General features: G+C 36.7%; 1 protein-coding gene across 1 annotated transcript; it reads left to right on the forward strand.

Annotated features, from left to right (window-relative positions):
- The first annotated feature begins 947 nt into the window (after nt 1-947).
- On the forward strand, nt 948-1,259 carry LOC120078011. The gene has a single exon (XM_039032182.1). It carries the CDS (start codon nt 948-950, stop codon nt 1,257-1,259), a length of 312 nt encoding a protein of 103 aa, XP_038888110.1.
- Nucleotides 1,260-13,523: the final 12,264 nt, after the last annotated feature.

Genomic DNA, 13,523 nt, shown 5'->3' on the forward strand with positions numbered 1-13,523 from the left:
ACAGGTTCTGTCTAGGCTAGGATATTTAAGGTGATGGAAACGGAACACTCCTATCTGGGAACCTACCTGGAAAGGTGAATTAGATAGATTTGATGCATGCATGTATGGTTAAGGAAAATGCATTAAAGAGTTTAATGTGACTACTTGAACTTGTTTAATTTCAAAGACAAGAGCTGTTTTTAGCAGATTAAACTCACTTAGATTAAAATTAGTAGTCGGATGGTCTAAGTTAATGAATCCCTAGGTAGAACATTTAGTGGGAGGTACTTGGGGCATCTGATGCTTTATTTAAACTTCTCGCATTTCTACCTTTATTGTCCACACTGTGAGATCTATCCTCGGCCTCGTGGCACCTTGGGAGTGTCCCCCTAAAGGATGGTGTTTGGGTAGGTCAATATCAAGGTGGATGGAGAGAATGTTCATAGTAAGTGGGAGCGGGTCGTGCGACAGCATATCCCACTGTCTCTCTTGTTAGGTTGGATAAAGTTTTTGTGTATTGCCTCCAGGCACTCTGGGAGTGTCCTCCTATAGGATGGAAGTTTTGTACGTTTCTTTATTTGATCTCCTGTATAGGATAAGGTTACTTAGTCTCTTGTCATAATCTGTTTTTTCTCTATGGGTAGAGCATTAAAGCGGGACTCTGGGGCCGAAAACGAAGGGTTACATTTACATGGAATTGTTAAGGGCTAACAGTTCTGAACCAAACAAATGGTGATTGTTAGGTTTAGTTCCAAGAGTTGGTTCTGCCTAATGGTTGAGAGTGTCTCATCCCAGTGAAGGGGCATCTGATCAGCCCACCAGTGACGTTTGTCCTACTTCGCTGGGGCATCATTGCAAAATAGAAGTCTTATCACTTAGAGTACTTGGAAACTATTTTGCTAAAACTAATTGGTGTTAAAATGTGGTTTAGCAAAAGACTCATAAGTTTTTTAGCAATGGTTTTAAAAATGGCTACAGCCACAATTGCTTTGCTTAGCACCGATAAGTTGACTGACGACAATTACGCTAGTTGTAAACATATGATCACGATAATACCAATCATCGAGGATCTCATGTTTGCCCTTACGGAGGAGCGTTCTCCTATTCCAGCTCCTAACGCCGCTCGAAATGTTCGGGAGGCGTACAAGCATTGGACACGGGCGAATGAGAAGGCTCGAGCCTATATTTTGGCCAGTCTGAGCCACGTGTTTGCCAAGAAGCATGAGCTCATAGTCTTAGCGCATGAGATCATGGAGTCCGTACAGGGGATGTTCGAATAACTGTTTAGATAACTCAAGCATGAGGCTCTGAAATACATCTTCAACACCAAAATGGAGCAAGGCACCTTTGTTCGTGAACACGTCCTTAACATGATGCTCCACTTCAATGTGGTGGAGATGAATGGGTCTAGGATCCATGAGGGCAGTTAGGTTAGCATAATCTTACATTCATTGCTGTAAAGCTTCTTCCACTTTGTTAGTAATGCGATTCTTAACAAAGTGGACTATACCCTTATAACTCTCTTCGATAAGTTGTAGACATACAAATCTTTACTGAAAAGTAAAGAGAAGAAGGGAGGTGAGGGAAATGTTGCCTCGCCTTCAAAGCAGTTCCATCGAGGTTCGACCTTAGGAACGAATTTGCACCTTCTACTTTTAACACTGGAAAGTGGAAGAAGAAGAAGAAGGGTGGTAAGGGGAAGGGGAAGGCTCCTGCTAATTAACCACCTGTCGCCCAGCGGAATAGGCATCTGGCACCGGTTGACTAGGAAAAGTGTTTTCACTGCAACCAAGATGGACACTGGAAGAGGATTTGTCCTCGTTGGTTGAAGAAAAAGAAGGCAGCCAAGGCTATGACCAAGACGAACAAAGATAAATGTGATTTACTGGTGTTAGAAACTTGTTTAGTGGAGAATGATGATTCTCCCTGGATTGTTGATTTGGGTGCCAATAATCATGTTTGTTCTTCTTTTCAAGGGATTAGATTCTGGCAACAGCTGGAGACTGGTGAGATGACGATGCGTGTAGACACCGACACGTCATCTCAACTGTGGAAGTGGGAGGAGTACAATTGACTTTACATAATAAATTTCTTATTTTACAAGATGTATTTGTATTCCTCAGTTGAAGAGGAACTTAATTTCTGTAAAGTGTTTGTTACAATGTAAATATACTCTTGATTTTAATGTGGATAAAATGTTTATTTATAAAAGTGGAGTAGAAATTTGTATAGCAAAACTGGAAAATAACTTGTATGTGCTAAGGCCGTTAGCATTGAGTTCCCTCCATAATAAAGAGATGTTTCAAACTGTCGTAACTCAAAATAAACGTCAACGTGTTTCTCCAAAAAGAAAATGCCCAACTTTGGCACTTTCGATTAGGGCACATCAATCTCAATAAGATTGAGAGGTTGGTAAAGAATGACCTTCTAAGCGAGTTAGAAGAAAATTCTTTATCGGTGTGCGAATCTTGCTTTAAGGGTAAGATGAGTAAAAGGCCTTTTTTTTGGAAAAGGTTATCGAGCCAAAGAGCCTCTAAAGTTAGTGCATTCTAACCTCTATGGTCCTATGAATGTGCACGCCAGGGGAGGCTATGCGTATTTTATCAGTTTTACTGATGATTACTCTAGGTATGGATATGTTTATTTGATGCAATGGAAGTTTTATTCCTTTGAAAAGTTCAGAGAGTTCAAGGCTGAAGTTGAAAATGCATTGGATAGTCGGATTAAGACACTTCGATCGGATCAAGGTGGAGAGCTTTTGGATTCGGGGTTCTAGGACTATTTGATAGAATATGGAATTGTTTCCCAACTATCAGCGTCGGGTACACCTCAACAGAATGGTGTAGTGGAGAGGAGAAACAAAACCTTGTTGGACATGGTTCGTTCGATGATGAGTACGCTTCCCTATCGGACTTTTTTGGGGTTTTTCCGTGGAGACTGCAGTGTATATACTCAACTGTGTTCCTTCCAAGATTGTTATGAAAACACCTTTGGAGTTGTGAAATGGGTGTAAAGCTAGTTTACGTCACTTCCGCTTATGGGGTTGCCCATCACATGTGCTTGAGGCAAATTCAAAGAAATTGGAACCACAGTCGTGGTTGTGCCTCTTTGTAGGCTACCCCAAAGGTACACAAATGGGTTACTTTTATGATCTGTTGGACAACAGAATGTTTGTTTCTATGAATGCTACCTTCTTGAAGGAGGATCATATTAGGGAGTACAGTCCACATAGTAAGGTTGTGTTATGTGAGCTTTCCAATGAAACTACTGAAACTTCAACAAGAGTTGTTGATGATGGTTCATCTGGTAGGTCGGTTTCACTTTAAGAGTTGACGGAACCTCGACGCAGTGGGAAGGTTGCAAACCCACCAGTTCGCTATCTGAGTTTCATGAAAATCCTGGCTATGGTAGCCAATGGTGACGTTGAGGATCTGTTGTCTTATCAAAAGGCAATAGAGGATGTTGACCATGATGAATGGGTCAAAGCCATGTATCTCAAGATGGAGTCGATGTACTTCAACTCAGTGTAGGATTTTGTAGATCAGCCTGATGGGGTAAGACCTATAGGTTAAAAATGGATCTACAAGAGGAAACGTGGTGCCGATGGGAAGGTGCAAACCTTCATGGCTCGACTTGTGGCAAAGGGTTATACCTAGGTGGGGGGAGTCGACTATGAGGAGACATTCTCACTCGTTGCCATGTTGAAGTTGATCTGCCATCCTCATGTCCATTGCTGCTTATTATCATTATGAGATTTGGCAAATGAACGTCAAGATGACCTTTCTGAATGGCAATCTTGAAGAGATCATTTATATGGTGCAGCTCGAGGGATTCATTGCCCAAGGTAAAGAGCAAAAGGTTTGCAAACTGAATCGGTCCATTTATGGGCTGAAACAGGCATCTCAATCTTGGAATATTCAGTTTGATATTGCGATCAAATTGTACAGCTTTGACCAAAACGTTGATGAGCCTTGTGTCTATAAGAAGATTGTCAACTGTTCAGTAGTTTTCTTAGTGTTGTATGTAGACGATATCCTACTCATTGGGAATGATGTAGAACTACTGACTGCAATTAAGAACTGGCTAGCGACCCAATTCCAAATGAAAGATTTGGGAGAGGCTCAGTTTGTTCTGGGTATACAGATATTTCGGGATCGTAAGAACAAAGTGCTAGGGCTATCTCAGGCATCGTACGTTGACAAGAGGTTGCTCAAGTACTCGATACAAGACTCCAAAAGGGGCCTCCTACCGTTCAGGCATGGAGTTACTTTGTCTAAGGAAATGTATCCTAAGACTTTTCAAGAGGTTGAGAAAATGAGACGGGTCCCATATGCATCTGTCATTGGCAGTTTGATGTATGTGATGCTTTGTATTAGGCCAGACATCTGCTACGTTTTGTGAATAGTCAGTAGGTATCAGTCTAACCTAGGCTAGGGTCACTGAACCACAGTTAAGTACATTCTCAAGTATCTTCGGAGAACGAGGGACCACATGCTCGTGTATGGAACTAGAGATTTGATCCTTACTGGATATACGATTTCTAGCTTTCGGACTGATAAGGACTCTCGAAAGTTCACTTTAGAGTCAGTTTTTACTATAAACGAAGGAACAATAGTATGTGAAGCACTAAGCAGGGGTGCATCGCCAAGTCCACGATGGAGGTCGAGTATGTAGCGTCTTGTGAAGCTACTAAGGAGGTCGTTTGACTCAGGAAGTTACTGACAGAGCTAGAAGTTGTTCCAGATATGTCTAGGTCTATCACCCTCTGTTGTGACAATAGTGGTGCTATGGTGAACTCCAAGGAACCCAGGAGTCACAGGCACGACAAACACATAGAGCGGAAGTATCATCTAATCTGCGAGATAGTGTATCGAGGGGACGTGAAAGTCACGAAGATCGCTTCGAAGCACAATGTGGGCAAGTGGGAGATAGTTTTATACTTGGCCTTAGTGCCTTAGTTTATTGTTTTGTACTAGTTGTATGTACAAACCACTCGCTTTAGGATAAGTGGGAGATTGTTGGGGATGATGCCCTAAACATTCGTGTTCTGTATTTTGTAAACACAGTTTTGAACAAACACTTGTGATGTATATAATATACATTTTATTTTCTTTACCACAAACGAATAAACTAAAATCCCTGGTTGTCGTTTGTAACTTAAGCATGTATGTGAAGACATACAAGTGGATCATGTCTTAAATGATAACCAAAATGGTCTGTAGTATATGGATATAGGAGAAAAACCTTATCCTGACGATGCTACAGATAGTCTGAACCTAATCATAGGTGGACATGCAAGCAAGGGTTCCATATACAAAGGAGTTTATATAAGACTGGACCACGTAGTATTAACGTTTTGTTATATAACGTCGTTCATAAGAGATTTCACTTTACTAGGATGACCATAGGTAACATGACATCAATCCTGAATGAGTTGGAAACTTCTGCCTTCGAGGGCTGTTCATTGATTTGCATGGGTGCGAGTGGCCAGATTGCGGACTCAAACCTACCATTTTGGGGATTCATCTGATTTGAGAGCTGGGAACTCAGCTACATAAGATGGAATTCATTCCTTCCCCGAAGTAGGGGTAAGTAGATAGATTTCTCCCTTAAGGGCTGATCCCAGGTCTTGAACGATGTGGCGCCACACACCTTCTCGTGGCCCGAGAGGTGTCCACACATAGTAGGACTATATTATATTGTTCATTAGAGGGATCAGTGGTATTTAAAGAGTTAGATATAACTACAGGGAAAAAACGGTAAATTGGCCCAATTGTACTTATACGCATATGTGAAGAGTTATCATACTGTTGATTTTTTATATCTCATGGACACAGAAATATATCTATGGTGAAAAGAGTTTAGCTGTCGATCTTTAGTGGAATACCTGGCAGTTAATGGATGGTGGATCTCGTTGATATAGAGTTAAGTCAGCTATTTAAGTACCGTTGGAGCTTCGAGCCATAGGTCTATAAGATCCCCTTGGTAGCTTAATGGATTCAAGTTGAGAATTAGTTTTTGGGTCAGTTTGAGGTGTTCAAATTGACAAGAGAGTGTTTGATTATATATGATATGAATGAACTGGTATGATTGACTTTATGTATGAGATACATTAGTTGGAGGAAAATGGATATAAATACGATTTACATCTAGTGGAGGAGAAAACACTATGGTTTATATGTGATATTAAACCATAGGTTAATGACTATAATATGATTATATTTATTATTTTTAATTGGACAATTATAGGAAAATTGTGTCGGCATTTTCTCTGTAACCGTGTGATAGTGGGAGGTTTCATTCAGTTTTGTAACTGAAGAATAAAATGAAAATCGTTTTCATTTTACAAGAGATCACATAATTCGCTCATGGAGTGTATACAGCTTATCGCATAGCAAACCACGAGCCTACACGATAACTCAAAGTTTCTACACGATCGTATACATGCATGCTTCTTTCTAAACGATCACATAGGATTTGCTAAACGATTGTCTAGCTCTTTCCCAAACAATCACGTGTCCGAGGGTTTACTAAACGGTTGTCTAAACGATCGCAGCCTAGTTACTAAACGATCGTATATCTTCTTCTAAACGATCAAGCACCGTCTATACGATAGACCTTGCCTTCTCCCACTTGTTTGGTCGTGGTATACGATCTTCATTTCCTCTTTCTCTCTACCAAATCCATTAGGGCCCACACCTCGTGGATTCTCACACCGAGAATACCGATGGTTCTACGGTGGTGTCATCCCCATTGCTGTGTTCGTGTGGAAGCCGTTCGTGGGTAGTTCACCGGGTGATATGGTGAACGATTGGCTTAGATGTTCTAGCGATAGCGAGAGGAGCAGTCCCTTAAAGAGAACGAGTTTTTCTATGGAGAAGTTTTCTTCAACTGGTACGTATTTCGTTATCTTATTATTTAATTGTTAAAAGCATACCTGTAATTAGTTGTTAAATGCATATTTATTCTGTTAGAATGTAAATACGGTAATTTTGTCACAATAAGTTTGGAACGATCCGCTTCCGCTCAGAGGTACTCTTGTATAAGAGTTCCTTCATATAGACCATATTGGCTATCTATTTGAACTTGATCCACTCTTATGTCTCCACATAAAGTCGAAGTACGCATGTAATAGGCATGAATCTTAGTTTATTGGATTTAGTTTTTACAAGTGCAATCTAGATATTTAATAACAATTTTTATTGAATAAACCTCAATAACTTCTTTATTGCAAATAGAATATATTTAATTTTACAAATTTCGAGTTTTAGGACATACAACGACCGAACAGAAAAGAAGTTTGGGGAAGAAGTTGGAGAAGAAGAATGGGGACGTGGGGAAGAAGGAAAAAAAAAATAAAAATTATAAAAAAAAAATAAAGATAAAAATAAAAAAATAAAAAAATAAATTGAAAAATAAGGAAAATAATGAGAAAAATAAGATACTAAAATAAAATTAAAAAATAAAACTAAAATAAAATTTGAAAAACATAAGTATGATAAGATACCAATCTTTTTCTTTTCCAAAGATAAAATCTTTTTTAATAACAATAATAATAAATAATATATATACAAATACAAATATAAATAATAACAATAAAAATACCCCAGACCAAATATGGTATCTATAATTTGCCCCTCTTTGTACACATTTCATTAGAAAGTGAGCAAAGGAGTAGATAAAATATTTGGAGGAATTTTTATTTTTATTCAAAGGAAGATTATGAGATGTGCCAACGTATGAAAAGTTAATACAAGCAAGGACTAAAGCTACTCTTTTTAAGGCAAAAACCAAAAATAAAATAGCTCAACCTCGTATGTTGTTTCTTTCCAAACAGGTGGTATAGTCTATCTTAAACTGAGCAGTTTAAGATGTATGCTGCCCCAGTTATTCTCAATAGAGATGTTTTATACCCAAAATGAATGAGTACTCATTATCTTGATATTCTCATTTTGCTTGATACTTTCCACTAAAATAAATATTTCTCCTTTGTTTTATTTCATTCGGTCGAAATATCTTAAATTTCCTTCCACTGAAGCACATTAATCCTGTTGATTTTGCATTAAAGTTGCCATTATGTATAATTTATTTTGTAATGGTAGTGATATTAAAGGAACTATGTCATCCAAACATTAAAACCACATCAAAAAAGGGAAAGAGCTTCATTGATAAAAAGTTTCTCAGCAACAAAATGGCTAGTAACTAAGATTCCTTAGGTTGCCACTTAAACAATGTTAGGGAATGGAAATATAAGTGGGAACAAGTAGGAACAACCATTTAAACTGAATAAAAATATGAGGTTTCCCAATCACTTGTTGATTCTGCAATTTTATCTAATTTTTTGAGAGAGAGTAAAGAAGAAGCTCAAGTATAGTATTTTTTGACGTAATCTGAGTTAATAGGGCTTAATGATTAATGGCCATCCATATTGGTCATGATTAAAGCTCACCATAGAAAAAGCCATTTTCACCACATATGGTCCTTCATAATTTGGTGTTCATTTGTCTCGATGATTCTTCTGGGGAGGAAGAATTATTTTAAGTATAAGCCCTCTATCTCAAAATGTTCTTGGGTGAACTTTCTTATTATAAGCTTTCATCATTCTTCTTTGACAAAGTCAACCCCTGCTCAGCGCAACTAGTCTTTTTTTTTTTTTTTCCATGAAATTAAGTTGTTCATAGCGACTTTGGACACATTATGCTTCTTCTAACTTGGCTTCCACAAGAAGTCTCAAAATGGAATCTCCACCTCGATTCGGAGAACAACTTCCATGTAGTATATTAGCAATAAGGGTGTTACCTCAGTTGAGGTACAAATTGATATATAATAACCATGTAAGGCAAAAACGAAGCATCTTGTTCCAATCTCGATATGTTACTGGCATATTTTCTATAATTCTCATTATATTTCTGTTAGCTGCCTCAACTATACCATTCATTTTCAACCTATAAAGAGTTGAATTAAGATGCTTAATCTCACAAAGCTCGTTCATAATCTTATTGTTCAAATTTCTTGCATTTTCAGAGATTATAGTCTCGGGGAGACCATATCGACAAATGATTTCCTTCTCGAAAATTTTTATCACAACTCCTTTTTTTACATCATGGTATGAGTTTGCTTCGGCCCACTTAGTGAAGTAATCTATGGCTACTTTATAGAAACCGGTGAAAGTCCTTGTGCAGAAACATAAGGATCGGTCCCAATTTTATTATTCATAGAATCACGAAATTTTACAGAACAAAACAATTATACATTTAACAATAAATATATATAGCATGCTTAGAAGGAATTAGAGTTAGGGTTTATATAAGACTTACCCTAAAAGACAAAATTCTTCGCGTAGTCGCTTTTCGAATCTAGTCACAAACACTTCGATCTCCAAACGATGACACCACCAATTGAGAACCTTCTGTATTCCTAGGGATGAGAAATTTGTAGGAGTAGTGGGCTTTATATCTTTTGGAAGAGAGATAAGAGGATGAGAAGGATTTTTTTTGTTCAGAGAGCTCTCTCTGACCTTCCGAGAGATTAGGAAGAAGATGATCAAAACTGATTTTCCATTATCTAGTTCCACGATAGATTGAGAGGAAAAGTAAGGGGGGGGTTATTTTCATAACTTCTTCATTTAATTTAATTCAAAATTAAATTAAATATAATATATATCTAAATATAGATACTAAGCTTATCTAATATGATATAATAATATATAACTATATACTATATCAAATATAACATATAACCTATAGTTTTATTTCTCTTAATTAATCATGGTATTTAGTATAATTTACATTTATACTAAATTTAATTATATGAATCTCATCCATTCAATTAATATTTGAATCATATTCAAATATTTAATTTCCTCTCTACCATTTCTGATATTTAACATAAATCATATTTATATTAAAAAAATTAATTATATGAATCTCATCATATAATTAGTATTTGAATCATATTCAACTATTTAATTTCTCTCTAAATAATTTTTTTTTGTATTATAATGTATCAAATAAATTATATTAATTATATCATATATAATTAATTTAATTAATTATATCATATATAATTAATTCCCTCATTTAATTTGAACAATTCAAATTAATCCAAAAATAATTCTAAAACATCTTTGTTGAGCTATAAAGGGTCCTTATGAACATGTAGATCGAAGCTCCAATGATATTTGGATAATTAATTAAACTCTTTAATTAAATTACCCAAAATCCATTAACTCTTGGTCACTCTACTAAAGACCGACAGCTGCACTCTTCGTACTACAGATATATTTCAGTGTCCATTGGATATAATCAGTCAACAGTGCGATGATCCTTCATAAATTGCTCATAAGTACAGTTGAGCCAAAATTACCGTTTTGCCCCTATAGTTACATTTAACTCCTCAGGTACCACTGATCCCTCTAATGAACAATAACTCATAGTCCAACTATGACCAAGTCTGTCTCAGGCCATGAGTGGGTGTGACAACATTTTTTAAGTCCCGGAATCATCCTATAAGGGAGCAATTTATCTACTTACCCTGATATTAAGGAAGGAGTGAATTTTATCTAGTTTAGCTGTGTTCCCAACACCTCAATCAGACGAATCCTCAAAATGGTAGGAATTTTGAGTTGAAAATCTGGCCACTCTCACCCATATAAATCAAGTTTACAACTTACTTAAGATTCCAGTCATGTCACTTATGGTCATCTTGGTGAAATGTAAGTCTCTATTATTAACAGCGTTATATAATGAAATTAGTCATTTCGTGGTCCAGTCTTATACAAACTCTTTGTATAGGATACCCCTGCTCACATGTCTCCACATGAATGATCATGATCATATCATTTGTAGCACTTTACAACAATTGTAACATCTACAAAGTGGGTCGTATCCGTAGTGTCATCAGGATAAGGTCCCCAACATTATCTACCTACTTAGATCGTTTAGGTTATTATTTAAATATGATCCACCTGTATGTCTCTGCACACATGTTTAAATTATATAAAATAACCCAGGATCTTAGTTTACTGGATTAAGTATATGCTCATAAAATAATAATTATTTTATTAATAACAATTTGTTTATACAAGGTTTATAAACTACGAGAATACTAGAGAGATTTAGGACACCAATCCCAACACTACTAAGATGAATCGATGCCCATTTGAAGCCTTAGGATGAATAGGGTCCATAACGTCCATTCCCCACATGGAAAAAGGCCATGGAGCTGTTAAAACGTGCAAGTTAGATGAAGGGGTGTGGACATTATCTGCATATATTTGACAATCGTGATATGCTCTTGCGTATTCTATGCAATTTGTTTCCATGGTCATCCAATAAAAACAAGCCCTAGAGATTTGTTTGGCCTTAAATGCCCATTGGCGTGTGTGCCACAGATCCCTTCATGGACTTCTTTCATAACTTGCTTAGCTTCACTAGTGTCTACACATCTAAAAGTACCATATCATGACTTCTTTTATACAACGTCTCTCTATTCAAAAAGAATTTCATTGCCAACCGTCGAAAAGTTCGTTTATCACTCTATGATGCATTAGAGGGATATTCTTTGAATTTCAAGTACTGCTTAATATCATGAAACCAAGATTGGCTATTTGGTTTTTCTTCAATGTTCATTATAAGAGTCAGGGACATCTTGTTTCTCAATTTTCATTGGGCTCACCTCCTCATTCAAATCTATACTGAACATGACTACTAAAGTGGCCAAGGCATCTGCTATTTGATTATTCTCACTAGGCAAACAATCGAACGTAATTTGATAAAACATTTGAGACAAACTTGTTATTAATTGTTTGTAAGGTAAAAGCTTTGTGTCTTTTGTTTCCTATTTTCTTCTCAATTGTTGAATTACTAACAAAGAGTCTCCTAGGAATTTGAGCTTTTTGATTTGCATGTTAAATGTGGTTTGGATGCCCATCGAACACACCTCATATTCAGTCATATTATGAGTTTATCAAAACATAATTTGACGATGAATGGGAATAGCTCTTTCTTTGTTAATATTAGTATTGTGCCTATTCCATGTCCCAACCTATTTGACGCCCCATCGAAAAACATGGTCCATGTTTCAAGTTCTTACATTTCATCTTCTATGGATATAGTGAAAATATATTCATCAAACTCCATTGGTTCATAATCGTCTATGGGTTGCTATGCTAGATATTCTACCAAGGAACTTCCCTTAATTGACTTCTGAATAGCAAATATAATATAATATTCAGATAAAAAAACTTGTCATCTAGCAATCCATCCTGACAAAGATGACTTCTCAAAGATATACTTGATTGGATCCATCTTTGAAATGAACCATGTCATGTGATACAACATGTACTTTCTTATACAATGTGTAGCCCAGGCTAAAGCACAACAAGTTTTCTCCATTGATGAATACCTTATTTCACAATTGGTAAATTTCTTGTTCAAATAATTCATAGCCCACTCTCTTCTACCAAATTCATCAGGTTGCCCTAGTACACAACCCATTGCCTTTATAATTCAATGTGAGGTACAAGATGAGAAGGCATCTCGGAACAGGTGGTACAAGGATTGGTGGGCTCTGTAGATACAACTTAATTTTGTCAAGGGCAGTTTAACCATTTTCATTCCAAACCCCATCATTATATTTATGAAGTAGTTTAAAGATAGGTTCACAAGTCGTCGTCGAATGTGATATGAACCTTGCAATGTAGTTTAATCATCTTAGAAATCCTCTAACTTCCTTATGAGTTTGTGGAGGTGGCATCTCCATGATTGCTCTAACTTTGTCAGGATCTACTTTGATCCTTTCTTAAAGGACCCATGAATCCTAGCAGTTTTTCGAACATTGCCCCAAATATGCATTTATTTGGGTTAAGTTCTATTTGAATTTTCTCAATCCATCAAATAATTTGCGGAGAACAATAGGATGCTTTTTTTCATGTTTTGATTTCACAATCATATCATCCACATAGACATCGATTTCTTTGTGCATCAAGTTATGAAGCAGAGTGACCATGGCTCGTTGTTCGGTTGCCCCAATATTTTTTAGACCAAACGACATCACCTTGTAGCGAAAAGTTCCCCACACTGTGATGAACGTAGTTTTCTCTCTATCATCAAGCACCATTCCGATTTGATTATGCATGAAGGAAAAGGTAGAAAAACCAGCAGTGTTGTCAACTAATACATCAATATGGAGGAGTGAAAATTTTTATTAGGGTTTGTCCTATTCAAATCTCCGCTTCACAATCGGGTAATTGCCCATAGTCATAAACCCTACGTCGATTTATTTTTGGATCTCATGCTTTATCTTTATTAACATATCCGACTTCATTCTACATAACTTTTGTTTCAAAGGTTTACACTCGAGTTAAAGTGGTACACGATGCAACACTAATTTGTATCAAGTCTTGACATATCTTGATAAAACCATGCAAAAACATTCATGTACTTTAATTTGTATCAATTAACTTCTGGTCAGTTTCTGCGGAGATGTTAGTGCCGATTTCAACTTCCTTAACCTCTGTCTGTGATCCCAAGTTAATTTCCTCT

The sequence above is a fragment of the Benincasa hispida genome, chromosome 5 (assembly GCF_009727055.1).
Source record: "Benincasa hispida cultivar B227 chromosome 5, ASM972705v1, whole genome shotgun sequence".
Taxonomy (NCBI): Eukaryota; Viridiplantae; Streptophyta; class Magnoliopsida; order Cucurbitales; family Cucurbitaceae; genus Benincasa; species Benincasa hispida.

What these genes read in the sequence shown, in the direction of transcription:
- LOC120078011 (XM_039032182.1), top strand. Translation starts at nt 948, where the DNA reads ATGGCTACAGCCACAATTGCTTTGCTTAGCACCGATAAGTTGACTGAC.